The sequence below is a fragment of the Cyprinus carpio genome, chromosome B15 (genome assembly GCF_018340385.1).
Source record: "Cyprinus carpio isolate SPL01 chromosome B15, ASM1834038v1, whole genome shotgun sequence".
Classification (NCBI taxonomy): Eukaryota; Metazoa; Chordata; class Actinopteri; order Cypriniformes; family Cyprinidae; genus Cyprinus; species Cyprinus carpio.
In genome coordinates this window covers 16,760,091-16,787,962 of record NC_056611.1, presented here as the reverse complement: position 1 = coordinate 16,787,962, position 27,872 = coordinate 16,760,091, and the positions used below count along the sequence as shown (strand labels likewise).

The 27,872-nt window shown below is 43.4% G+C and overlaps 1 protein-coding gene across 2 annotated transcripts in view; it reads left to right on the top strand.

The window, feature by feature from the left end:
• Positions 1–121: 121 nt before the first annotated feature.
• Positions 122–27,872, top strand: part of LOC109103211 (histone-lysine N-methyltransferase 2A-like) — a 33,244-nt gene continuing 5,493 nt past the window's right edge. The window contains exons 1-32 of one of the 2 annotated variants that reach the window (XM_042739484.1): positions 122–572; positions 10,317–10,386; positions 10,559–13,896; positions 13,985–14,162; positions 14,250–14,475; positions 14,557–14,618; positions 14,700–15,176; positions 15,329–15,399; positions 15,641–15,886; positions 15,961–16,107; positions 16,818–16,910; positions 16,993–17,113; positions 17,200–17,313; positions 17,953–18,137; positions 18,221–18,394; positions 18,571–18,681; positions 18,778–18,851; positions 19,600–19,802; positions 19,970–20,070; positions 20,176–20,313; positions 20,449–20,607; positions 20,703–20,820; positions 20,906–20,984; positions 21,065–21,225; positions 21,305–21,457; positions 21,551–26,027; positions 26,110–26,178; positions 26,261–26,343; positions 26,444–26,611; positions 26,740–26,814; positions 26,913–27,087; positions 27,227–27,334. In XM_042739484.1, coding sequence (XP_042595418.1) covers positions 327–572; positions 10,317–10,386; positions 10,559–13,896; positions 13,985–14,162; positions 14,250–14,475; positions 14,557–14,618; positions 14,700–15,176; positions 15,329–15,399; positions 15,641–15,886; positions 15,961–16,107; positions 16,818–16,910; positions 16,993–17,113; positions 17,200–17,313; positions 17,953–18,137; positions 18,221–18,394; positions 18,571–18,681; positions 18,778–18,851; positions 19,600–19,802; positions 19,970–20,070; positions 20,176–20,313; positions 20,449–20,607; positions 20,703–20,820; positions 20,906–20,984; positions 21,065–21,225; positions 21,305–21,457; positions 21,551–26,027; positions 26,110–26,178; positions 26,261–26,343; positions 26,444–26,611; positions 26,740–26,814; positions 26,913–27,087; positions 27,227–27,334 — 12,200 coding nt within the window. In that variant the 5' untranslated portion in view covers positions 122–326. Of the gene's footprint in view, positions 573–10,316; positions 10,387–10,558; positions 13,897–13,984; positions 14,163–14,249; positions 14,476–14,556; positions 14,619–14,699; positions 15,177–15,328; positions 15,400–15,640; positions 15,887–15,960; positions 16,108–16,814; positions 16,911–16,992; positions 17,114–17,199; positions 17,314–17,952; positions 18,138–18,220; positions 18,395–18,570; positions 18,682–18,777; positions 18,852–19,599; positions 19,803–19,969; positions 20,071–20,175; positions 20,314–20,448; positions 20,608–20,702; positions 20,821–20,905; positions 20,985–21,064; positions 21,226–21,304; positions 21,458–21,550; positions 26,028–26,109; positions 26,179–26,260; positions 26,344–26,443; positions 26,612–26,739; positions 26,815–26,912; positions 27,088–27,226; positions 27,335–27,872 lie in introns of both variants that reach the window. The other variant, XM_042739482.1, reaches the window with a different exon arrangement.

Here is a 27,872-nt window from a genome sequence, read left to right as displayed (position 1 = left end):
AAATTTTAAAAACTTAACTATTTAATATATTTAAGTTATCATATATGAAGAATATATGAAAAGTGATACATTTCGCTAAGCAGTCTTCCTGTGTCTGATGTACAGTTTTCTTTTCTCCTCCCTTAAGTATCGCCGACGAACCTGCGTAAAAACATCACTGAGCCTGCTCTGCGCTGGGATCTTGTCGGGGTCCTCGGTACCTCCACCCCGAAACATGGATAATCCATTCTGAGCGCTAGACCAGAGCAGCCGTGTGCGGAGATCGCTCGTTCGGGGCTACGCCCACACTGAGCTCCTGATCCTAGGGCAGGCAGGCAGAGTGTAAAATGGCGCACAGCTGTCGGTGGCGGTTCCCTGCTCGGCCCGGAGGGAGCAGCAGCTCGGGCACCGGGAGGAAAGCGGGCCGAATTCGACTCAGTGCTTCCCTCCGAAACAGCGCGGGGACTAACCCGAACGCGAACGGGCTTGGGCCCGGTTTCGACGCTGCGTTGCAAGTGTCCGCTGCCATCGGCAGCAACCTGCAGAAATTTCGGGATGTTTTGGGGGAGTCGAGCGGCTCCAGCAGCGGGGAGGTAAGCGGGACCCTGGCTAAAGCGTTAGCCTCATTCACGATCAGGCAGGAATTACAAATAACTCCGCGGCTCAGTAACGTTAGCAGCTCTAAGTCGCTCAGTGAGGAGAGTAAGTGAGTTATTTTGCTGCGCAGCAGACACATGCCTCCATCCATGTGCTGTTTTTCTCACTATGGGACTACTGACAGGCTAAACTGCTAGCTAGCCCACATCAAAACATGTACCTACTCCTAACTACTGACTGATGTTGCTGTGCTTCTGCGGTCTGATGTCTATGTTGAGGCGTTCTAGCATCATATTTCGGGACCCTGAGGACTTTAGTGCCATTTTTTTAAAGGATGGAGATGTGAAGCTAGATAACTGATGGCTGCTTTGGGTTGAACTTGTTTAAATTTGATTCGCAGTCTCGTGCGTTTCATGTGACACCGCTTTTTGACTTTAAACACTGTGAAAGCACTTTTTCAGCTAAAAAGCGCAGAAAACGCCATTCTTAATGCACAGCTTGAGTCAAAAACGAGGTCCAGAAGAGCTCAAAGCTAGATATTCAGCACTTTTCAGTTGTTCTGGTCTTTTGAAAAGGCATTTTCGCCGATAAGAGATGAAATGATACCTTTTGATGACTCTATATTTGACTACCAAGTTAACTCGCCGTGTTTCTTTAAGCTACAGCTTGGTTCAAAAGCCTGGTGGTGTATAACGGAACTTTACTCTCGTAGAGAAATAAACAGATTTGGGTGTTTCAGTAAGCACAAACGAGCAGATTTTAGCAGGACTGAACACCTGGTGCCAGTTGGTTGTTGTTGTCTGAGCATTTAGCGATAGCACGCAGAGAGCATCTGTCCCAGCTGTAGCCTGTTTGGATTCATTTTAAAGTATTGCCCCATATGAAAGCATAGATTGAGTTTAGAAGATGCAGTGCTCTGCTCCTAAAACTATTGTGGCCGTGTATGTGTGCACCTCTGATATTATTTAGTCCAGTTATACACTGCCCTCTAGCTTGGGTTGAGAAATGGATGATACTAGCAGCATAAACAGTGTTGCTATTAAAATACGCAGCCTGGTGTGTTTTTGTTGCGGAGAATGGGGCGTATATTTACAAATTGTTCGTTCTGTTGCAGAAGTTTGCAGTGTGTAATATGTAAACCTCTCGTGTTTGATCTCCTTCACCCTCGAGATGAGGCTGGCTAACGTGTTAGCCTGTTAGCACCCACTGATGCACGGGAAAATGGGAGGTGGACATGTTTTTTTTCCCTCTCAGATATTGCGTAGTAGCAGTATGCATTCGAAAAAAAATGTCATATTTCTATGAGGAATCAAGGGATTCCTGTGCAAAACCTCGCTGAGGCTTCAGGGACCATATGTTGAGTCAAAGACACCAAATGCAGTGTTTTGAGCGGTGCAAAAGGCGGCTGCAATAAAAAGGCAACGTTTGACGGAGGTTGTTATATGTGGGGGTGTGTACTGTGATAAACTACCGTCTTCCTTTCTCAGTAGTAGAGCGCTGCGCATCGGAAACGCGGTGAGATCGAAACGAGAGCGGGCGCGAACCAGAAACATGCAAATAGCGTGCTTGATTTTGTGTTTCGCCTACGGGTGATTTAGCGTTTGAAAACGTGGCGCAGATTTAAGAGCGTGGAGATGTGGTTACTAGACATGGTGTTTTATATTTAAGTCTATTTATATATATATGTACGTATATACAGTATACTCATTTTATTCACGCCTCTGTATTTTTAAGGTTAAGATAAGAAATCTTATTCTTATTGCTTTAGTTTGTTTTGTGTACATATTTCATGGTAAATCACTCCAATGTTATTGTACAACCGTTTGTTGTTTTTAAGGCAAATTTACTTTAAATGTTTCCGAAGGAGTCAAAATTAAGTCAAAATATATTAATTTTTAATAAATCTTGTTCTTGTCATGTTATTGAAAACAATTGTTTCAGTAGGCTTTAATCAAGTTGTATTTGCTCCACCTCTAAAACAACTTTCCTTTTATTGTGATGTCACTTAGGCCATGCAGGCTATTGGATAATGTTAATTATACCAACTCTTTAGGCAACCTTGTTCTTCCATACTTTTTTTTTTTTTTGTCATTGAATATCCTTCATTCATAAATATGCTCCAGCATAGAAGTAAAAAGGTTTGCAAATTACAATGTATGTTGACTTAAAGAAATGATTTTAAAAACATCAGCCAAAGCTTGCATTATTGTGTGCTTTTTTTTAGCAGTTCGGTGTACTTTAATGCACTCTTGGAGCCTTTTTGAATTAAAACACGAATACATTTGTGAAACGTATAAGTAGTGTACAAGCCAGACAGACGGCTAAAATCCCAGCGGAGCTTGCAGCTCATGCGAGTTGCGGACACAGCATTGTAGTTTCATTCAGAGGGGATGTTGTGCCTGGGTAGGATTGTTCTGGTTCATCACAGCCCGCTGAGCTCACAGTGCAGCCTAAGGCCAGTAGCATGCTCAGTAAACAGAAGTACGCCGCCCCTCCTTCCCATCAGACCCAAATCCAACAGCACGGGCCCACAGCGCCCCAGTAGAATTTCACTTCTGATGGCTGCCTTTTAGACTGTGGGTGGGGGGAGTGCATGTACAGTTCTCTCTCCACCTTCAATACCATGACTTAGGTGCCCTTGAGCAAGGCATCGAACCCCCAACTGCTCCCCGGGCGCCGCAGCAAAAATGGTTGCCCACTGCTCCGGGTGTGTGTTCACGGTGTGTGTGTGTGTGTTCACTGCTCTGTGTGTGTGCACTTCGGATGGGTTAAATGCAGAGCACGAATTCTGAGTATGGGTCACCATACTTGGCTGAATGTCACGTCACTTTTCACACTTTTTTCATTAACGGTTGTGGCTTGAAGGGATACAGCAAAAACCGGAAGCTAACAATAAATTGAATTTTCTATCTAGTAGATTGTGTTTTATTAACGTCTACACTCACCCCAACCCTTAACCTACCCCTTACAATAATGCAAAAATAGTTATTTATTGTTGTACAGTGTGAGAAAAATGATGCTATATTGATGTGCGCATGCCCAGTAGTTTTTGCTGTATGCCTTCTAGCCTTAACCTTCATTAACCCATTTGGACGGCTTAAAATGTTTACATAGAGGTAATACAACTGCGTAATTTTTGGCGGCTCCAGAAAGCGAAGCTTTTGATGTTCAGGACCACTTTCGAGATATTTTTGTCTAAATCTAAAGTGCAAATACAAGTCCGTGGCTGCTTGCAGACAACTGTTACTTTCAGGAGGTGTCCTGTTTAAGTCTCCATTCATCGGTTTCTTTGTGCGGGACGCCATTTGGCTTGCCTTTTAATGTCCAGAGTAAAGCCCCGCTTACAGAAGCAGAGTGAGGATCAATATCAAGGCCTCACACAAAAGTGCAGTTGAATGGATACAGCAAATGAATGCTTTGCTCCGCTGCTTTCTAATGAATGGCGTGGCCTATACGGAGGGAAGAAGTCCAGCAGGTGTTTGGCCTATTTATCTGGAGAGGGCCCTCTCCCCTAGACAGCGTGTGGATCATAGCAGGAAGCTTTGTGTCTGCTTTTATTCCAGCCTTTACGAAGTGCAGGCAGCTGAAAGAGCACAGACGTGGATATCAAAGGGTGAAGAGCAAGCCCTCCTCCCCCTGGGACAGCGCTGGGAGGGAATTAGACACAGGACGTCCCATCCATGGCTTTATTCCGCTTTTGTAGGCGGGCAGAGGGGGTTTTCGCCTCCCGCTTTTTTCTCCGGGGGGGCAGGAGCAACCATTGCACGCACAGAGCAATTTTCTCCAAATTTACGTCCCTCATTACACCTCGCAGGAGGCGAATCTTTGTTTTTATCTTAAAGCCATGGCTCCTCAGTAGCGTGGGTGTGAGGTGTTGGAACATGTTGTTTCAGAAACTCTCAGTTTTGGGTGCTTTGAATGTGGGTGCATGAGCAACTTCAGAGCATTAGATCTGCATCTTACGAAGGGAAATTTCTCTTGATGCCTTTTGTGTTATAAAAGTGTTTCGAGAGACTCGAATAATCGAACTACCGGGGTTCCCCATCAGTTTCGTGTTGTTTACGCTGGGGGTTTCAAACAAGTTAAAAGATTTCTCATGTGTGACCACACAAAGTGCTCTTTTTCCGGTCAGATGACCAGACAGGTTTTTTTTGTTAGGAGTTGATAGGTTTGTCCATTTTGGCTGTAAGCTGAGAATGCCATCAGTCTGACCCCATTTTAATGTTTTATGCATTGCGTTTTGTATCTGTGTCTTCATACAGGCATTTTTGAGGGAATCTGATGCCTCAGCAGTTGTCAAAACTTCACATTGTTTAGAAAATGGTGATTCAGTGAATTTATGAAAGGCTGCACTATCACATATCCCCGGGCTTAGAGATGATAATCAGTTACATGTCTTGATGTGGATATGTTGGCTTACTGTGATTATAGGGGTGTGAGTGTGAGTGTGTGTTTGGTATAGTTGGCCACACACACAGTAGTGCAATTATGTCCCGCTCTGGGGAGGGACAGTTGCCAGGTTGCAGTGTGCTTGCCAGTTTATGCCCAGTTCTTAAGCGAACTGTAGATGCCATGTTGAGCAACTTTCCTGGGTTTGTGACCATCTGCTCAGAACAGGATGTAATGAGTTTATGTAAACAAATAGTCTTGTTTGCTTACCTTTTATTTACGGGAACTGAGAGGTGGCACAAACAAGTATTTTATCTGCTCTTTTTGGAAAGGAGGAAGTTGATTTGTAGTCCTGTCCTGTCCCGATTGGGGGTGTTCATATGTTTGGGGTTTGATGATCAGCCTTTTCACCAGTCACCCATTCATAAAACTCATTGCACAGTGGCCCTATAAATATTTAAAATGTCAAACCAAGCAGCATCTGCAAATATAACGTTGTAGAACTTTTCTCAAAAGTATGTATTTACTTTGAACCAACTGGTCTTTTAGTTCAGATGATTTTAGTGACTTTTATTTTGAAAAACATTTACTATTTATTTCCAAATAGCAATTCTATATTTATTATTTGTGTTATTATTATTATTATTATTATTATTATTATTATGCTAAAAGTGCATTTTCTTTAAAGATAAAAATTTTAAATATTTCAAAACAAAGCTCTTTATTATTCATTATTTTTAAAGCCTATAAAAAAAAACATAATTGTTGATTATTCCCTTGAAATAGTAATTGCGATTATTAACCCTAAAACGCATACGATCACACTGATGTGATCAGTCTTGGCTGGTCCCTGAAGCGTACGATCACACCGGTGTGATTAGAACTTTCAGTGCGTCACATCATCAACTGCTGAATTTAAATCAGCTTTCGTGCTTTGGCTGCCGCGGAGCCAGATCGGACCTGCTGAGCGCTTGTCATATTATCACAGATATTCAGTGTTTTCAATCATATAACGCTTATTTTAGGTTTCAGACATTTAAATACACAAGTATAAGCAAAACCATACAGTTACAGTTTGTAAAATACACACTGATATCTATGGAAACGGCTATAATGATCCTTACAAATATAATCTCACGACATGTTTTATTGATATCATATACAGATTGTGTAGGTAACTATAAAGTTTACTCTGCTCTTCTCCCAGTTTACCAGAGACCTACTTTAACCTGTTTCGGGAAGAGAGGATGGAAAGGCCCATCACCTCGTATAGATCAACTAACACGGTCAATATAAAAGTGTTTAAACTACCAAATAGATTTACTTGCACATATTTCAGAATCAGAATATCAGATATTTCATAATATAGTGAGCATGATTGTGAATATTTTGAATAAAACAAGAAAAACGAAATAAAAGCGATCCATGTGAATAAGTGAAAGTGAAAAGTACAGCCAAGTATGATGACCCATACTCAGAATTCATGCTTTGCATTTAACCCATCCAAAGTGCACACACACAGCAGTGAACACACATCCTGAGCTGTGGGCAGCCATTTATGCTGCGGTGCCCGGGGAACAGTTGGGGGTTTGGTGCCTTGCTCAAGGGCACCTCAGTCGTGGTATTGCCGGCCTGAGACTCAAACCCACAACCTTAGGGTTAGGAGTCAAACTCTCTAACCATTCAAAATTGTAATCGAGATTAGAAATTCGATTAATTGTGCAGCCCTTCTTTCAAGTCTTTTTAGAATCATCTCATTTTTCGATTAATGTTGTTTGTCATTCATAATAATAATTAAATGATTATAATTATAACTAGAAATTGTATGTTTTGCATTTATTTATTTAATGTGGCTTAAATGTCCAAATACTTTTTTTTGGCCTGTAGTTACTTTTTAGATTTTTTTTGCAATTGTTTGGAAATTAATGATATGGGAACAAAAATAAAGTAATTAGAGAATTAATTGTGTTTTTGTGTCACCTGCTAAAGCCTTTAAACCTTTTTAGTAGAAATATATAATTTTTGAATGTTGTCGTTATTTTTATTTATTTATTTATTTATTTAGTGTGGCTTAAGTGTCCAAATACTTTTTTTTGGCCTGTAGTTACTTTTTGGGTCCCCCAGTTGTCTGGGGAATAGAGATGTGGGAACAAAAATAATGTAATTAGAGAGTAACAAACAAGTGTTTTTGTGTCACCCCCTCCGCCACCACTATCTCTCCTCCCCCATCCTGCACTGGCAGCAGGTGCTCGGGCGCCTTGGCCGAGCCGAGTGTCGCTTTCTCGAGCCCAGTATCGCCGCTCCCCCCTCCGTCTCAGCCGTGGGTGTTGATTGAGCAGCTCTGCCGGAGCGGATAGTTAGGATACTTGTAGTGCGTGGGTGTGCTGTTTAGATTAGCTTTTCATGTTTTATCTAGTCTTTTTTTGTGTGTGTTATGTTTTGATGAATTGTGTGTGTATTATGTTATGTCTCTCTGTATGTCCTCCAGGAGATTGATATTCTCCTGACAGGCTGTTGTTGTGAATATGAATTCATTCTTAAATCACTTGCCTGTTTAAAGGTTAATACTGATAATGATAATAATTGTTGTCCAACGAGCCTTTTCATCACGCTGCATCTTTGCTCCATGCCTTTATGGTCAGATTGATGCTCTGTTCCCTGTTTCTCCCTCCCTGCATCCCTCCATCCCTCCTCCCTTTCCTCTTGTCTTGGGATTTTGTTTACATCTTGCAGTGTGCCTCACACACAAGGTGGAGGAGGGTGTGGGTGTGTGTGTGTCAGTGTGTGTGCGTGAGCGAGCACGCTTTTGAGTGCCTGAGGCAGAGTCGTGCTGTCATTGAGAGCTACTCGTGGTGTCACACTGACTTTGAGCTCCACTGCTCGCAGCCCTCTAGTACTCTATCACCTTTGGCACAACAGTAGAGCAGCAATGAAGTCATCGTAGATCCGAGAGCCTGCATTCAAAAGAGCTGGAGGACAAAAATTTGACTAACGAATTCACTGTGCACTGTAAACATTATCTCTGGTTAACCCTTATCTGGAGTAGCTCCTCATCACTGGTCTTTTGCCCATCAGTGATTGGATATGAAAAAAATACTCAATTAAGATGATTTGTTAACACTGATCATCTGATAACAGACTCTCATTTAATTTTGTTCTGCTTCCCATAAGAAATTTGTCGCCATATGTTGAAATTAAAGCTGAATGGGGATTTGTTCGAGAGATTGGACTTGTATGTGTGCAGTCTCCGGCGGCATCTGTTCTACAAACTGGACCGAAGGGAATTTAGCTGCAGCCCCACATGCTGCTATAAATAAAGAATATGAAATGAAACGCCCCCTAAGGCATGAAAATCAACACAATAGGCTGTTTAAGGAACTTGGAGACATTAATCATCTTTTGAGAGGTAGAGCTTAGTGCATAGTGAAATGTTGTCAGTACTTGTTCAATCTAATGAAGACCCATTTACACTCTGTAATAGTAGTAACATGTAGAAAACTTTAAGCAAATGGTTGGGCGCATTGGCATATATGTAGGCTATATTATGATGCAGTGTCACTTGCTCCCTCATTTTCTGAAGATTGGTTGATGATGTTTAGTTTGAATCTAAGTTTAGTTTTCTGTAGTTTTCGCTTTCTGTTATGTGTGTAAATTCATCCCCTTCGGACCAACAATGCCATGGCCACACACATGCATTTAGATATATGTTGGCAGTCATATTTTATATGAGCGTTCTGCCATGAGTGTTGTATTTAAGGCACTGTGTCAAGGTAAAATGTCCAAACTTACACATTTCAAACATGTTTTGTAATGCGCTTTCATATTCCATTCTTTTCTGTCTAGCTGTTTTTGAATGCCAATAAAGCATTTGATTTAAACTCCCTCCCTTTTGTCAAAAACAGGTCTCCCTTAAGATTGAATTCTTGATTATTTGATCTTAAAATGGCATTTTGCACATCTCTACTTCAGAACTCATAGTTGCAGGGAATTCCTTTTTATGCACTCCCAGTTTCAATTAGGTCCATAAAATCCTTTTAAATGCTCTGTGGAAATGGCCTCTACACACACACACACACACACACAATTAGAGTACGCTTTCTCTCAGTGTGTGTCCTTGTGAGTACAACTTAATTCACACCAAGGACACTTCAATGACTGAGACATTTTTATCACAACATAAAACAGTGTGCCCAGCTGCAGAGCAGACAGTAATTACAGTAATCATCTGCACTGTAAGCCTGTTGAAAAATCTGATAAATGTGGGAAATGTGGCTGACTTAAAGGGATATGGAGCGTTTAGGTTGACTCAAAAATGGATTTGGAATTATGGCTTTCCTAAAATGTTGTGACAGAATTAGATCAGGAAGGTGAAAGCCCAAATGGGCCATGTAATCAGCATTCCTCCCTGTATCCCTCATGTCAGGTGTGAGATAAGCACAGGGCTGTCATAAAAGCCTGGAGCTTTATAAAATCCTATCATAGGACGTCTGCAAAGCTTAGTCTGTTTGATTGACGGAGGTGGAGCATTTGTCAGGCGATACGGCCATTGCAACAGATGTCCTGACAGTGAGATCAGCGCTGATGTCATGCAGCCTAGCGACAGCATCTGCTAAGGATACCTGAGTGGAATTGGCACAACTGGTTATCTCAGTAGGAGGTGCCATCACAGATGAGTTTGTTACTTTCTCAAGTTGTAGGTAGAGCACAGAAATTGGTTCGCCTTCTTTTTCGAGCGTTTAAAAGTCTATTGTTTTGGGCAAGTAGCTGCCAGGCTGAAAATCGAAAATGTAAACCCAAATCTTGCATAATGAACTGTTTGCATTCAGGTTTTCTGCAGTTGCCTGTTTAGTTCAATGCTGTCTTTTAATTCATTAGGGTAACTGAGTCTGTTTTGTTGCATTATTGCATTTTCTTATTAAAAAAGGACATGTTAAGGCTACAGTGGATGTTGTTTTGAACAGATGTTGATTAAATGAATAAAATGTGCTACCTGAACCAAAGGCTATGACAATTACATATTAAAATAATTCAGATAACAGGATGGGAACATATTGCCTTGGTCTTGCCAAATGTGTTTTCATCCATGAATTCACTATGGATAGACAGCTAATTTTTTTTTTTTACCTCAACACTTGAGTCCAGAGCTGTCAGCAACTGTTCGGTGGTTTCAGGATGGGAATTGCTAACACTGAGTGGTCAACATTTTCTTAGTCATGAGATGGAGTGTAGCAGAACTGAATGGCTTTTTTTGACAATAGCTTGTTTGATTTTGTGGATGCTCATTCAGGAAAAGGTTAAATCACACTAAACCACTGAGTTAATTGAATCTCTCTCTTTTTTCATTTCTTTAGGAGGAATTTGGAGGCTTTAGCACGGTCAGTGACAACAGAAGAATACATAGCCCAGGAAGGACGTCAATAGGTGAAGTATCTTTTACATCCCTAATATTGTCTTTCCAAATGTGTTGTAAAATAATTGTAAAACAATTGTAAAAAAACTTGCTCTTTTGCTCCGGTGTAATTGAGATGCATTTTAACATTTAAACATGAAGAAATGTAGAGCTTATTGATGTAATGCTTTCTCTTTCTGTCAGGTTCCATCTCACCAGAAAAGAAACCCAGAGGACGTCCACCTAGGGCTCTAGCTGTGCAGAGAGTTGGCACTGATATTGAGACAGCCCCTTTGCCTCTCGCCACAGCTCCTACAGAGAAGGTAAAACGACCACCAGGGAGGCCTCCTGGCACTGGAGAACAAAAAAGAAGAGGCCGCCCTCCTTCTTCTGCCAGCCAGAGGAGCTGGCAACAGAGTGGCCATGCACTCCCTGAAGAGGATGGGGATGCAGAACAGGAGTGCAGCTCCAGTCCCACACACCACAAGGACGGTGTTGAGGATGAAGACAAGGAGAAAAGGCAAACTCTGATTGGTTCTGAGCACCATCAGGCATCTGTGGCTAAGCTTCACAAAATCAGCCGGGAGTCCAAGGTGACCAAACTGAAAAGATTGCGGGATGTCAAACTGAGCCCACTGAAGTCTAAGCTGAAGGCCATTGTGAGGAAGAGTGTCCCAGTTCCTGGTGTGCGAAGACGGGGGCGGGGCAGGCCACCTTCTGCCGAGCGCCTCAAAGCTGAAGCTGCTGCCGCTGCTGCTCAGGCTGCTAACGCCTTCTCGGCCCAGGAGATGTCCACCATGGCACCTGGGACTGCCAAACATAAGGCCTTCAGAGTTCGTGCCCGAACTCCACATGATCTCGAGCTCAGGGCTTCTCATCCTGTTGATGAACGCACTAGCCCAGATCCCCATGACTCCCCTACAGTCAACCCAATGACCCCAACTAAACACGGGAGGCCGTTAGGGTTACGTCAGAGCCCTCGCCATATCAAACCTGTGCGGGTCGTCCCTCCCTCCAAACGCACTGATGCCACTATTGCAAAGCAGCTGCTGCAGCGGGCAAAGAAAGGGGCCCAGAAAAAGAAGCTATTGGAAAAAGAAGCTATTGGCACCCAGGGAACTACAGGTCTTGAGGGTGGGAAGCACAGGAGGCGAACGCAACTAACAAACATCAGGCAATTTATCATGCCTGTTGTGAGCACAGTGTCGTTGCGCATCATCAAGACTCCAAAGCGGTTTATTGACGATGAGGGCAGTTTCAGCACTCCACCACCACACATGAAAATTGCTCGATTGGACTCTGCAGCATCTGCTCCAGCACCTCAACCCATAACACCCGCCCCAGCTCTTGTTTCCACAGCTCCTGTCACAAGTGGAACCACTGCCACACCCGGGGCAGGGCCTGCTGTGGACTCTCTCCCTCCTCCCCCACCTCCTGTCCCGACTGGCAGCGCCAACAACATTGCAGCCAGTCTCCTTAACAGCAGCTGCAATAATAGCACTAGCAATGGGAGATTCAGTAGCAGTGCGGCATCTTGTGGCTCCAGCGCTGTTTCGCAGCATTCCTCTCAGCTCTCTTCTGGCGAGTCCTCTCGTTCCAGCAGCCCTAGTCTTGATGACTCCTCCTGTGATTCCCAGGCTTCTGAGGGCACCCAGGCCCTCTCAGAAGAGGCAGATCATTCCCCTGCCTCTCAGGGAGAGACAGAGGCCAGCCTGCACCACGCCTCACACCCACCATCACCACCATCAGAGCCGGAGCCAGACCATATAGTGTTGATGGAGCGCAGCAGTCGGGGTCGTAGAGGTCAGAGTCATAGGCGAGGTGCTTTAGTGGCACGTGGTAGGGGCAGCCTGATTGGTGGAAGGAAACAGGCCATCATCAGCCCAGTCACAGGGGTTTCACAAGCTGGGTCTCAACAAGCCTCTTCCACGGCATCGTCATCCTCTTCCCCACCACCTCCTCCTCTTCTCAGCCCTCCTCAGCCTCCCCAGGGAGCTTCATCTAATGCACCTGAGCATCACTCCCACTCTCCATGGATGATGTCACATTCCATTGCCCCTTTTCTGCCCACCCCTCCAATACTCTCCAGCTCTCACGACAAACGTCGCTCCATACTAAGAGAGCCCACTTTCCGATGGAAGTCTTTGTCATGTGCTGAAAACAAGTACTTCTCCTCTGCCAAGTATGCAAAGGAGGGCCTTATCCGCAAGCCCACTTTTGACAACTTTCGTCCTCCTCCACTGACTGCTGAGGATGTAGGCCTCATGCCACCAGGACCTGGTGGAGGTGGCGTCGCACCAGGAGGATTCCCAGTGCCTGGTGGTGCAGCTGGGACAGGTTCCAGACTTTTCTCCCCCCTGCATCATCATCCTCACCACAATCACCACCAGCACCCCTCATCGCGGTTTGAAACGCCACTCCAAAAGCGTAGCCCCCTACTACGTCCCCCTTTCTTCACTCCAAGTCCTGCTCATTCCCGCATCTTTGAGTCGGTCACCCTCCCATCCTCATCAGGGAGCAGCCCTGGCTCTCTGTCTCCCCTTCAGGTCTCACCAACATCAAACAAAAAGAGAAAGGGGTCTAGGTTCTCACGTGGGCAACCCAGGTCACCCTCGCACTCTATGACTACCAGGAGCAGTCAGTCAGGAGTTCAAACAGGGAAGGCCTCTGAACAATCCATGATTAGCAGTTCTGTTCCCATAAGCGTGACTGGGAATTCCAGTCCATTGCCTGGAGTTGCAGTCCGTCCACTTGCTGCCAGTGCCTTATCACAAGCTTCTTTCAGTGGCTTCCCCTCAGGCACCATTGGTATTACAAGCCACGGAGTTTCCGATGGGCGGCGAGCAGCAGGGGGTCTCTGTGTGAGTGGGAGTTCTGCTTCATCTTCACAGCTTTTCCCACGTTTTGCCCACAGTAATCAAGGATCAGGTGGGGGAACTGGAAAAGCAGGAAGGGAGCAGAGCATCTCTGCTACTAGAGACACAGGTACAAAGGAGAAGCAAAGGGACATCGAGAGGAATAGAGAGCGTGAAAAGGAGAACAAAAGAGATGGAAGGAAAGACTGGGATAAAAGAGGGAAGAGCCTTCCATCAGAGGCTTCCCCTAATTCTACATCCAGCCTCTTTCCAATGGAGGCCAGGGACATTGAAGAATCTCTCACTCAAAAAAGGACACCTGGTCGAAAGAAGTCAGTCACAGTTGACTCTGGTGCAGAGGCCTCCCCAAGTGACTCTGCAGCAGTTCCAGCTGCTGGGACCTTGTCCTCCAAGGGTCGTCTGGCTAAAAAAGGCAGACCTTCAGAGAAGAGTATTGAAGTGGAGGGAGTAGAGAGGGAGACGGACAAGGAGAAATTGAGTGCTCCTAACCAAGCAGGGCAGATGGGAAAGCCACCTGCCACCACATCACTGGACTCCGTGTTAGATCATGCCGAGAAACAGCCAGTCACAGACAGGCGTGTTGCAAAACTGCTGAAAGAAGCTAAAGCTCAGCTCAATAGGATAGAGAAGAGAGAGGTACAACCTGGCGATCAACCCAAATTACCGGTATGTCCTGTCTTTTGCTGTCCCCTTTGGTTTGAAAGATGTTCCCAGGTTGTTGTTCCCAAATGCACAGTTTGTTTGTTTTGTGCAGGGTCAAGAGAGTGACTCTTCTGAGACGTCAGTCCGTGGTCCACGCATTAAGCATGTGTGTCGTCGTGCAGCTGTAGCTCTGGGTCGCAACCGTGCTGTGTTCCCAGATGATATGCCTACCCTTAGTGCCTTGCCATGGGAGGAGAGAGAAAAGATCTTGTCTTCCATGGGAAATGATGGTGAGAGTACATCTTAGAACTGGTTTTATTTATTTTCTTAAGAAAATGTCATTGTTTTTAACCTTTTCTTTAATGGTGCTTGAATAGACAAATCATCAGTGGCGGGATCAGAGGAGGCGGAGCCACCCACGCCTCCTATTAAGCCAGTAACAAGGCAGAAAATGGTCCATGAGGCCCCACCCAGAAAGGGCCGGCGCTCTCGACGCTGCGGGCAGTGTCCAGGCTGCCAAGTCCCAAATGACTGTGGGGTCTGCACTAACTGCCTGGATAAGCCCAAATTTGGGGGACGCAATATTAAAAAGCAGTGTTGCAAGTAAGTGTCAAATCTTTTTATTGTGGCTTCCAGAACTTTAAAAGTGTAATTGCCCCTAAAACTTTTTGCTTGTGTCATCAGAGTACGGAAGTGTCAGAACTTGCAGTGGATGCCGTCGAAGTTTCTTCAAAAGCAGGCAAAAGGTCAGTTTTCTGGGAACACCCTTTTAATAAGCCAGAGATGCTCTAATGTTTCAATTAATTGTCTTTTTGCATCAACTACAGGTAAAAAGGACAGGAGGAGAAATAAATTGTCAGAAAAAAAGGATTCACATCACAAATCTCAATGTTCTGAAGCAAGCCCCAAGCCAGCTCCTCCTCCAAAAGATGACCCTCCCCGTAAGAAAAGTAAAACTCCACCGCCTACGCAGGGAGAGGACAAACAAAAGCAGGCACAACCTTCCGCACCATCCTCACCAGCTTCCTCCCCAAAGGATCCTCCGCTCTCTAGTCCTTCTGATGACCCCAAATTTTCTCAAACCCCTTTGAGCTCAACCTTTAGAAAGGAACGGAAGCAGCAGCCCAGTTCTTCACCCACCCCTGTACACACTGCCCCATCTTCCCCACCAGCACAGTCTCAGCAGTCCTTGCAGCAGCAAAGCCAATTGCCAGCAAAAAAGGAAGGTCTTGCAAAGTCCCAGCCCACTGAGCCCAAGAAGAAATCTCAGCAACAAAGTCAGCCCAGTTCCACCACAGACACAGGTAAGGAGATGTGGAAATGAACTGTATGTATGATTTACTGTGAAGGGGTGTCTAATCCTGCTCCTGGACAGCCACTTTCCAGCCTAGGACTAGACACTCCTGATTTAACGTACCTTTAATGTTTTTGTTTTTTTGATGATGTCATCTTTTAGCATCCGAAGCAAAGCTAAAGAAACAGACCACTCGGTGTGTTCAACCACTCAAGCCTAAACCAAAAGAAAAGGTAAGCAGATGGTCCAGGCACTTTTGTAACATTTTATGCCATAAACATTTTTTTTTTCTCTTTTTATAAAAACAGGTTTGTCTTCTTTCTCTGGATAGTGGTTGATATTCTTTATGATGCTGATATTCCTGTGACTCATAGTACAAGTGATGTCACAGGTTCAATTCCAGGTTCAAGTCACTCTGTAAAAGCATCTGCCATATGCAGTGATGTAATGTAAGTGTTTTTTTTTTTTTTACAGGGGAAACAGATGCCCAAACCTGACTTTAAACTCAGTAGTACTTTAAACTCCCAGAGCACTCCTTCGACTGAGGGCACCGCCAAGCAGAAAGCACCCTGCGATGGAGTGCATCGAATCAGAGTAGATTTTAAGGAGGACTATGACATTGAGAATGTATGGGACATGGGTGGACTCAGCATTCTCACCTCTGTGCCAATCACCCCGCAGGTGGTGTGCTTTCTCTGTGCCAGCAGCGGTAATGTAGAGGTGGGCTATATTTTGTTCATAATTCCGGAAACCCAAAAATGATAGGTTGTGTTCTTATGGCTTGTCGTCTTCAGTTTGTTTTCTGCCAGGTATGCTGTGAACCCTTCCACCTCTTCTGCTTGGGGGAGACAGAACGCCCCCATGAGGAACAGTGGGAGAACTGGTGTTGTCGCCGATGCCGCTTTTGCCACGTCTGTGGCCGGCAGTATCAGAAAACCAAAGTAAGACTTTCTATTCAATTGCATTTGTGTCACAGTAGATTAGAGACAGTTCATATTCATATTCAACTTTTTAAAAAACAAGTTAGACTAATGGAAGAATTACAGTGCAAGTAATTCAATGGCAGGTATTTTTCATGATTCAGGGTTTTCTTCTAAAGAATTAAAGACACATTGATTTAGTATTTCAGAGTCTCTGATCATAAGAATAGTGAAGTGCTTCCAACTATAACAGAACTGAGAGTGTTGGAACAGAGGGAGGAAAGTTTTAAAACCTTCAGATTTAATGGCAACCAGTATATTATGAGACAGATTTATGTAATTATTCCTAAAAAGCTTGTTTATTTCACACAATGTTAAGTCATATGACCATCAGATCTTAAGAATAGGATGTTATCTGATGTAATGGTTAAAGATGAATGGAAAAGTTTAATATTCGAAGCATGAGTCAGCTTGGATCAAATAATGAATGTCCTCATTTGGTATGTGCTAGTTAAAAAAACCTCCTTATGAAAGGCAAATACTTGTCAGCTCTCTGGAATTATCGTTTCCTTTTGGTACACTTAATAACCGACTAAGCAACTTCCAAGTTTGGGCTTATTTCTTTTTAAAAGCCCTAGACGCCCCCAAAAGCTTCAGAAATGACAAATGCTCAATGCCTAGATGGAATCAAAATAATATATACATTTTTTTTTTTTTAAATCATTTAGCAGCTACTGGAGTGTGACAAGTGCCGAAATAGCTATCACCCTGAGTGCCTGGGACCCAACCACCCTACCAGACCCACCAAGAAGAAAAGAGTCTGGGTACACTCTCAGTCTTAAATGTCTGTAAGATCTGTGGTATTTTTGCTGCATTCTCCCATGATTATTTTTCCTTCTGCCACAGATTTGCACCAAGTGTGTGCGCTGTAAGAGCTGTGGAGCCACCAAACCAGGGAAGGCCTGGGATGCTCAGTGGTCACATGATTTCTCTTTGTGTCATGACTGTGCCAAACTCTTAGCTAAAGGTCAGTGCAATTCATTCTGGATGTTTATTTTATGCCTTTAAACTATAACTAAACTGTGTAATTAATGTTTTTTTCCCCCTTCCCAGGCAACGTCTGCCCATTCTGTAATAAGTGCTTTGATGACGATGACTGTGATAGCAAAATGATGAAGTGCAGGAAGTGTGATCACTGGGTCCATGCCAAATGTGAAAGTTTAACAGGTGAGTTATCAGTTTTTCTCCATATCTTTTATTTGTCATGTGACTTTACAGGGCACCATGATATCAAACTTACTATCCAGCTCACAAAATAACAAAACCAACCAATATTTGGTTGATTTAAATTGCAGAAACTTTGCTTAAATGTGCACTACTGTTCAAATGTTTGGGATCTGTTAAATTATTTCTGTGGAAAAAAATTCAGAGAATCCTGAAAAAAATAATAATCATGTTTCCACAAAAGTATTAAGCAGCATGACTGTTTTCAACATTTATAATAGTGTTTTTTCAAAGCAGAATATTCGCATGATTTCTGAAGGATCATGTGACACTGAAGACTGGAGTAATGGGTGCTGAAAATTCAGCTTTGCCATCATAAAAATAAATGTTAAAATATATTAAAATAGAAAAGTTATTTGAAAGTGTAATAAGTCTTCATAATATTTCTGTTTTTACTGTAGTTTTGATCAAATAAATGCAGCCTTGTTGAGACTTTAAAAAACATTTAAAGTCTTACCGATCATAGACTTTTGTATGGTTGTGCAAGTCTTTAGTTAAGAGCTGAAGAAAGCATTCTGCAGTGTGGTTGTTACTTTAATACTAAACTCCTAATCTTTGCTTGTTTTATTACTTTTTCTTTAGATGATATGTATGAGCTATTGTCTAACCTGCCTGAGACTGTGGCCTACACCTGCGCAAACTGCACTGAGCCTCATTCTGCTGAGTGGCACACTGTCTTGGAGAAAGAAATTCAGAAGTCCATGCGGCAAGTTCTCACTGCCCTGCTCAACTCCCGCACATCCACTCACCTGCTTCGTTACAGACAGGTGAGTTCCCATCTGCAGCCCTAGAAGTTCCCACCAGCTTTATTTTCACTGTGTAACCTATTGATCGATGTTCTTTGTCTCAGGCGGTTATGAAGCCACCTGAGCTGAACCCAGAGACAGAAGAAAGTCTTCCCTCACGCCGTTCCCCAGAGGGCCCTGACCCCCCTGTGCTGACGGAGGTCTCTCCACCAAATGATTCACCGCCTGATTTGGAGTCTGTGGAGAAGAAAATGGATTCTGGATGCTATAAATCTGTGGTAAGAGGTTTTGAGAATCTCCTTTGAATCAGTTTAAAGTAAAAAAGCTAGCTTTTATGCTTCTATTCTTCTTTGAAAGATTACCTGCCGCATTTTGAGTCTCTAATGCAGCAGGGTTCAGATGCCGGTCACATGCTTGTGAGAGCCAGGTGTCATTTTCTGCTTCTCTCTTTCAGCTGGAGTTCAGTGATGACATTGTGAAAATCATCCAGACAGCCTTCAATTTAGATGGAGGTCAGCTAGAGAGCAGAAAGGCCAACAGCATGCTCAAGTCCTTTTTTATTCGGGTGAGAAAAAACTGGTGAACATGCAGTTCTGACAATAGAATGTCTTGCAGTCCTACATCATTACTGATAATTGCTCTGTCACTGTTATTGTTACAGCAAATGGAGCGGACTTTTCCATGGTACAAGGTGAAGGAGTCCAAATTCTGGGAGATGCGCAAAGTCTCTCCTAAGTGAGTCTTTCCCATGTCTATCAAATGCTTTAAGCTGTTTGTATTTGAATTCTTTTGTCTGAAACAATTTTCAGAACTAAATTAAGGAGCTATGTTTAGTTTCGATAGTGAATAGTGGGGCCAGTTAAGCTAGTATATGAGCATCAAGAACAAACTCACCACTGAGTGTCTGTCTATTCTTTGCTCTCCTCTAGAGCAGAAATATCACCTTTCCATAGGGAATGCAGCCTGTATGGTCTAGTTCCATTGTTTGAGGTCGACAGGCAGTGTCACATTTCACATGGGTGCTTTGACAACTCGTGTGGTTGGCATTTGGTTTGCTTGTTTATATACTTCATTTGTTACCATGAATTATTAACAGCAGTGAAGCAAGTTTGTGTGTGTGCATGCCTGACATTGAATACTGTCTCTTTAAAAAAAAAAACACAAATATTAATATTATTTCCCTTTGGAGTTATGTCTATCAGCTTATGAACTTTGTCATTGGCACCTTATTTCTGAATGATCCTACACTACTATTCGAAAAAGTTTGGAGATCAGGAAGCTTTTTTTTTTAATTTTTTATTATTATTTTCAAAGAATTTAATATTTAATTCAAGAAGGATGTATTAAACTTAAAAGTTACAAGACATTTTACAAAATGTTACAAAAGATGATTAAAAAGATGCGGTTCTTATAAATGCTGTAATCAAACACTAATGTTATATAACAAAGACATGGGTAACAAGGCAGTCTTGTATCTTTGCAGTAGTGGACTGCTTCCCAATGCTGTGTTGCCCCCTTCTTTGGATCACAACTATGCCCAGTGGCAGGAGAGGGAGGAGATAGCCAGGGCTGAGAAACCTGTGCTAATGAAAAAGATCATCCCAGCTCCCCATCCTAAAGCACCTGGAGAACCTGACTCGCTGATTGCCCCCACACCACCACCTCCTCCACCCATGCTTATCCATGGTGAGAAAGTCGATTTAAAGCACTTTAAATCCAATCATGTATAGGAAATACCAATCTGGTACATTATGTGTTGTAGTTAAATAATTACATTGTCTAAACCGAAAAAGATATAGAAGAGAAAGTTAAAGTGTATGTAAGTTACACAGGAATATTTCTTTTGTGTTCAGACACCAGCCCTGAAGACAGCCCTGATATTCCCCCTCCTCCTGGTGTAGGTGACAATAGACAATGTGCGCTTTGTCTGAATTATGGAGATGAGAACATGAATGTGAGTAATCACCCACAAAAAAGAATGCATTAGCATGTACTGATGTGGATTTATATTTCAATCATGTTCATTTTTTAAGACATTGTATGGAAATTTGTTTTCTAGGATTGTGGGAGACTGCTTTATATTGGCCAGAATGAGTGGACCCATGTGAACTGTGCACTTTGGTCATCCGAAGTGTTCGAAGATGTTGATGGTGCACTCAAAAATGTCCACATGGCAGTCAGGAGAGGCAAAAAGCTGGTACATAATCTAAGTCATGTGCTGTACTTGTTCATTAAATTACAGTGCCAGAATATGCATTTGTGTAATTGTTTGTATAGGCAACAAATCTTTCCCCCATCCAAAAATAGACTGCATTATGCTTTGTTTTCTCAGCAATGTGAAAACTGTCACAAACCTGGAGCCACGGTGAGTTGTTGTCTGACCTCCTGTACCAACAACTACCATTTCATGTGTGCACGTCAGGAGCAGTGTGCCTTTTTAGAGGACAAGAAGGTTTACTGTCAGCATCACAGAGATCTCATAAAGGGCGAGGTAAGGAATGATACATGCAAGTAACTAATGCACTAATGGTTACATGTTTGTTATGAATTATTGGATTTATTGTATATAATTAACTTTATTTAAAGGTGGTGCCAGATTCAGGCTTTGAAGTTACTCGGAGGGTCCTTGTGGACTTTGAGGGAATAAGTCTGAGAAGAAAGTTTGTTAATGGGCTTGAACCAGATAACATCCACATGATGATAGGTCTGTATGTCTTTGCAAGGTTTTTGCGGTTCATGAGGAATAAACTACAGTGCATCATAATGAAATACGAATTTTTTTGGTACAGGGTCTATGACCATCGACTGTCTTGGTATGCTAACTGAACTGTCTGATTGTGAGAGGAAGCTGTTTCCTGTGGGATACCAGTAAGTCTTTGAAGTTATAGTGTTGAATTTCAATAAACATAAGATGTGAAATGGAATAACCACTTGATGTATTTACACAGATGCTCAAGAGTCTACTGGAGCACTCTAGATGCCCGCAAGCGCTGTGTCTATAAATGTAGAATTTTAGTATGCCGCCCCTCTATGACTGAAACTATCAATAACAACACAGCAGCTCAAGAAGAAAACCACACAATTGCTCATAGTCCTTCACCTGTTTCAGGTAAATAGATTTAGATTTGTTATTTTCATTCCAAAATTTTATTGGAATTTTAAAAACTAACCATTATTAAACATTTCAGCTGAGGTGGATGCTGCGTTGATTGGACCCACAGATTCCACAAAACCATCAAATGTGCCCTCCACACCAAAACCAAGGGTTTATTTTAGGAACAGACACCCAAGCTACCCTCCATGTCATAGTTCTCCCTCAACCAGACCACTTCCTTCTCCAGGTAAGAGTTATATACATTTAAATACTTTATATTTTATACTGCTTATATTTGAAAGCTTTGTTAATATTATTCAATGTGTTTTTTCCCCATTAGATGGTTTTAGTAGTCCAGCTCATGAAATTGTGACTGTGGGTGACCCTCTGCTGAGCTCCACTCTACGAAGCATTGGATCTCGTCGACACAGCACTTCCTCCATCTCTGCTCAACAACCTAGGCAAAAGGTTTCCTCTCCTCAACAGGGAGGCACAGTATCCATTCAGACAGGCAATTCATCTGTCCCATCCCTGTTCTTAACCACAAAGGAAACTTTAACCAGGGACACAGACAAAGGAAGAGCACCATCTGGAGAGAGATCTCACAATCGAGAGGCAAATTCATTGAACGCTGGGGCACAGCGTAGACTCAGTTTTGGTTTCACTGAAAGAAAAGAAGCAACCAAAAAGCAGGCAGATGGTGAGAGTTTGAAGTCATCGCAACCAGTTAGCATAAGTCAGGTGTCACCACCTCTTGGAACTGCTGTATTAACAGGACATCAGAGAGGAAGTGGCAGTTTAAAAACCGAGAAAGGGAAACAAGCCACAAAAGATACTGACCTACCAGCCGGAGCCACTTTTATTTCCAGTCATCCACTTGCCAAGCTTCCTAAGGACAAAGCTAATCCAGTCAAGGAAGTAAATGTGACATCAGTGGCTGTATCAAAAGACACAGAAAAGACTGGGTCTCCACAACCGGTTTACAGCAAAAGTAGGAAATCTCATGACTTTGCATCTGTTCCAGCTGCAGCAGCAGCAGTGAAGCCTGTCTGGTCATCTGGTGCCAAGGTGGGAGAGGAGGACATAAAGCGTGGCTTCCAGGCAAGTGCTGCTGTCACTGCTAGTCATGGAACCTCTAGCACCAAAGAAAAACACTCCAAAGTCAAAATGAATGTGAGCAGGGATGCTTCAAAAGAAAGAAAAGAGACTGCTCAAAACCAAAATCCAGTTCTTAACAGCAACTCTAAAAGCAGTAATGTCAAAACACAAGGTCAGGGTCCACCTCCTCACAACAGTAGCAATAAAGCCACAGCACTCAGCAGCAACACGGGGTCTAGCACAGTGGAAGTTAATAAATTTGATCCGAAGGAAATGGAGAAGCCGTTAAAGTCCAAAGAGAAATTTAGCTTAGAGAAAAAGCATAGTTCAGCCATTGAGGCTATTCAGCCGAAAGCAGGGTCTGAAAGAGGTATTAGGCCACCACAGGTACACCCTAAATCAAGTAAGGAAGTTACTCCAGTGGTGAAGAAACACAATGAGAAGCTGCCTCTAATGTCTCAGAAAATGGATCCTAATGGAACCAAAGCTGTCAACATGCCCCCAAACACATACAGTTCTATCACCGCTAGCATCCAGGGCCCCCAAAGAAGGTCCTCTCGAGCAATGGTTTTCTCCCCATCTGCAAGCTCTGAAAGCTCAGAATCAGACAGCCACATTCACCCAGAAGATTCTGAGGAGCACCTCATGGACCACCGATGTGCCGATGATGGGGAGGACCATAATTTAGAGGATGAAGGCAGTGTCGATAAGCACCACGAGGAGGATAGTGATGGTTCGGCAGGTTCAGCAAAGCGCAGATACCCAAGGCGGAGTGCCCGTGCTAGATCAAACATGTTCTTTGGGCTAACCCCATTCTATGGTGTGCGATCATATGGGGAGGAAGACATACCCTTCTACAGAACTGGGGAAATCTCCATGAAAAAGCGCACTGGGAGCAGCAAGCGTTCAGCTGAAGGACAAGTTGATGGAGCAGATGATATGAGCACATCTTCTTCAGCAGACAGTGGAGAGGATGAAGAAGGAGGAATTGGTTCAAATAAGGACACATATTATTACAACTTTACACGCACTATAATAAACCCAAACTCTGGTCTTCCACCTATTGCGGGTATTGATCAGTGTTTGGGAAGAGGGTCGCAGATCCACAGGTTCTTGAGGGACCAGGCAAAGGAGCAAGATGATGACAGTGATGAGGTGTCAACCGCAACCAAGAATTTGGAGCTGCAACAAATTGGCCAGCTGGATGGTGTGGATGACGGTTCTGAGAGTGATGTTAGTATAAGCACCAGCAGCACAACCACTGCTACTACTTCGTCAACACACAAAAGTTCAACAAAAAGAAAAGGTAGAGAAAACAGAACAGAGAAAATAAGCATTGACTCAGGGAAGGAGACTGAAAATACCCCAAGTGGGAACAGTCGCGACAGTCGTAAAAATCAAAAGGATAACTGTCTTCCATTAGGGAGTGTGAAAACACAAGGACAAGACCCCCTTGAAACTCAACTGTCACTCACCACAGATCTCCTCAAGTCTGACTCTGATAATAACAACAGTGATGACTGTGGTAACATCCTACCCTCTGATATTATGGAATTTGTACTCAATACTCCTTCAATGCAGGCTCTGGGACAGCAGACTGAAGCTCCTTCTGCTGAACCATTCTCTTTAGATGAGAGTTATGGGGTGGATGTTAACCAAAGAAAGGACATGCTTTTTGAAGATTTCACTCAGCCACTGGCCAGTGCTGAACCTGTTGAGAGTGGAGTGAACACCTCCATTGCTGTTGAAGAGTCATATGGGCTTCCCCTTGAGCTGCCCTCTGACCTTTCTGTGCTGACAACTCGAAGTCCAACTGTAAATAATCAAAATCACGGCTCGCTGATCTCTGAAACCTCTGACCGCACCATGTTGGCTCTGGGCACAGAGGAATCAGGAGCTGAGAAAAGTGGGAAGAAACCAAGATCAGGGCCCACAGTATCCAGCAAAAGCCCACAAGACAGATGTGCCGATTCCCAGGTTCCAGAAGGTCACATGACTCCAGAACGCTTCATTCCTGCATGCATTGATGGTGACCATATCACGAGTCCTGGAGTAGCACCTGTGGGAGAGACAGGGAACCAAGATCTGACAAGGAATAGCAGCACACCAGGTCTTCCCAGCTCACCCACTTTACCTCTTCAGAGTCAGAAGTTCATCCCTGCTGCCACTGTTAGCACAGGTCCTGTTCCGATTGCAAGCTCTGCTGTTCAGGCTACCGCCTCTCAATTGAAGCCTGGGCCAGAGAAACTGATAGTCCTAAATCAGCATCTGCAGCCACTCTATCTATTTCAAACCCTTTCCAATGGTGTAACCCAAAAGATCCAGATTGCACCATCTGTTAGTGCAACAGGTGTCATGAACACTAGTGCCCCTGTCTTGACAGGCCTCAGTGGTAGCATCTCCACCTCTCAGTCCATTTTTTCTGCTGGCGGCAAAGGTTTAGTGCCTGTTTCTCATCACCCACAAATCCATGCGTTCACAGGCACTACTCAGACAGGTTTCCAGCCAGTCATTCCTAGCACCACGTCAGGCCTTCTCATAGGAGTCACCTCGCACGATCCCCAGATTGGTGTGACAGAGGCAGGAAATAGGCATGATCATGCCTCTGGTGTTGCAATGGTATCTAGTCCTTCATCCATCACCCCAGCTCCAACTATGCTACCCTCTGGACATGGCAAGAAACGCCTAATTTCTCGTCTTCAGAGCAATAAGAGCAAAAAACAGACTCGTCCAAAGACCCAACCCACACTTGCTCCTTCTGATGTTGGGCCCAATATGACTCTCATAAACTTGTCACCTTCACAAATTGCTGCTGGAATCCCTGCTCAGACAGGCCTGATGGAACTAGGTGCTATAACTGCAACTGCAACACCTCATCGAAAGATTCCTAACATTATAAAAAGGCCGAAGCAAGGGGTGATGTACTTGGAACCTACTCTCCTTCCACAGCCCATGCCCATTTCAACCACAACTCAGCCTGGCATGTTGGGACATGATTCCTCGACTCACCTGCTCCCATGCACTGTGTCAGGGCTCAACCCCAGTCAGTCCGTTTTGAATGTGGTGTCGGTGCCTCCCACTGCACCTGGAAACTTCTTGGGAGCAAGCTCTGTATCGCTGAGTGCCCCAGGCCTCATAAGTTCAACTGAGATCACAGGATCTATAAGTAACCTTCTTATCAAAGCCAACCCTCACAACCTGGGCCTTCCAGAACAACAGATGGTTCTTCATTCAGGAACCCCCATGATGTCTCATCTTGCTAATCCTGCCCAGACATCCATTGGCAGTAGCATCTGTGTGTTTCCCCAAAACCAAAGCATAAGCATGTCTGTCAACCAGCAGATGGAGAAAGAAGGCAGCATTCATCTCCAGCACCCAGTCACTCGAGTCCTGGCAGATAAAACCCTTGACCCAAATGTCAGTTCAGCTGGTCAAGTGGCTCTTGCCCCTAATCCCATCGCTCAAGATCTGAACAAAAGTCATGTTGTTGGTATCCTCACTCAGAGCTCACGAACTTCTCCCATTTCTCGACCACCACATCAGCAGCAGTCCTCAAAGTTACCTGCTGGAGCGGCATCCACAGCCGTTGGGAAGGGAAAGCAAAAGGCCAAAAGACCTCGGCCAAACCCAGATAAGAGCAGTGGAAAGAAACACAAAGGACTCCACTCAGATACACCAACTGTCGACGCATCTGCAATTCAGTTATCATATTTACCAGGGTAAGAGCCTGACTTTTATAAAGCATATTGCTTATTGTTGGAATAAAAATGTTTAAACATGCTAAAAAATTGTTTATTATAGGGACCAGGAACTTTCATCGCCTGAGCCAATGGATACAGGGCAGTCAAATGAAACCGGTTCAAAAACAAGGTTAACAATTGTAAAGATCAATCACAACTTTTCAGTTTACTTAGTTGTATCTGACCTATTAAAAAATTTTTTTCCTTCACAGTGACTCTGCAACTAAGACAGCCGATTCTTCTTCTCTTAAACGTAAAACCATGGACACTCATGATGAGAAGCCAAAGACTGCAGGTGGGTAAAATGTTAGGCCTGACTGTCCATCTCAGTTGAATGTTGCAGTGCTAATAGGTTTTTTTTTGTTTTTTTTTGTAATTTTTTTTTTTTTTTACAGGACTGCCTAGTAAGGGTGATGGGAAAGGATCTAATGCATTTTCAGTGGAAACACCTGATCAAAGGGACAGTGGGAGAGACTCCTCTCTGGACTACAAGCCCAAGAAAGGGCTCATATTTGAAATCTGCAGTGATGATGGATTTCAGATTCGCTGTGAAAGTATTGAGGGTAAGTGAGATCTAGATAATAAAGTGTAATGCAGAGTTATAGACTCAGTAAGGAGTATGATGTTCTTTGTTTGGTAATTACAGTCAGTCTTCTGTGAAATTAATTTCCTGTTTCCTGTATCTTTTCAGAGGCCTGGAAGTCCCTGACAGATAAAGTGCAAGAAGCCCGGTCCAATGCTAGACTCAAGGCACTTTCATTTCAAGGTATAGACATATTAGAGCAATTATTTTAATCCTTGCACATATTTATTTTATGAATTAAGCAAGCACATCTTGTATTTCACATCAACTTTCTCTTTCAGGAGTAAATGGGTTGAAGATGCTCGGTGTGGTTCACGATGCTGTAGTGTTTCTACTTGAGCAGCTATATGGAGCCAGGCATTGCAGAAACTACAGATTTCGCTTCCACAAACCTGAGGAGTCAGAAGATCCTCCTGTTAACCCTCATGGATCTGCCCGTGCTGAGGTGTACCACAGGTGTGTGTCATGGCCAGGCTGGTCGGTGTTCATTTTGGCAGTGCCTGAAAATCTTAAACCTTTCTACAATGGTGAATTCAAAGTTATGTTTGTGAACAGTCTAATTGACTTTTTTTTGTTTTTTTTATTAAATTTTTAGGCGATCAGTTTTGGACATGTTTAATTTCCTGGCCTCCAAACACCGTCAGCCTCCTGTATATAACCCCCGGGAGGAAGAAGAGGAGGAGATGCTGCAGAAGTCTGCTCGGTGAGTAACCTTACTTGTCCTGTTCTGACCTCCTTTACTAGGGATGTAACGATTAACCACGAGCCGGTTGAAAATCGATTCAAATATGTGACGATTCAAATCGGTTGAAATGCTAAACAAATCGCAATTCATTTAGGGGTAGGAGTTTCTATGAATGCATGTTTGAAGGGACTTTAGATTGTATTTTTTCTTTTCATCTTGCCTATGTATAATGCATATTAAAGTTCATAAGTGCAGTGCTGCGTGGTTTACAGCAGAAACCAAGGAAACGCTTAAAGCGCCACCTGCTGGCAGAGAGTGAATCTGCATCTTGTTCAGCTCGTCCACTGTTTCATGCAGATATTTGTATGTATAGTTTCACAAAACTGAAGTCAAAACATTCTATTTTTGCTTCAAAATTTTGAAATTATACAATCTAATTTATATGAAAAACTGCTCATGTTGCAAGTATGCAGCATCTTTGTTTGGATCATGATTAAAATGCAGTGGTGGCCTCTAATTTAAATGGAAAGAGCACAGACAAAGCCTTATTTTGTTT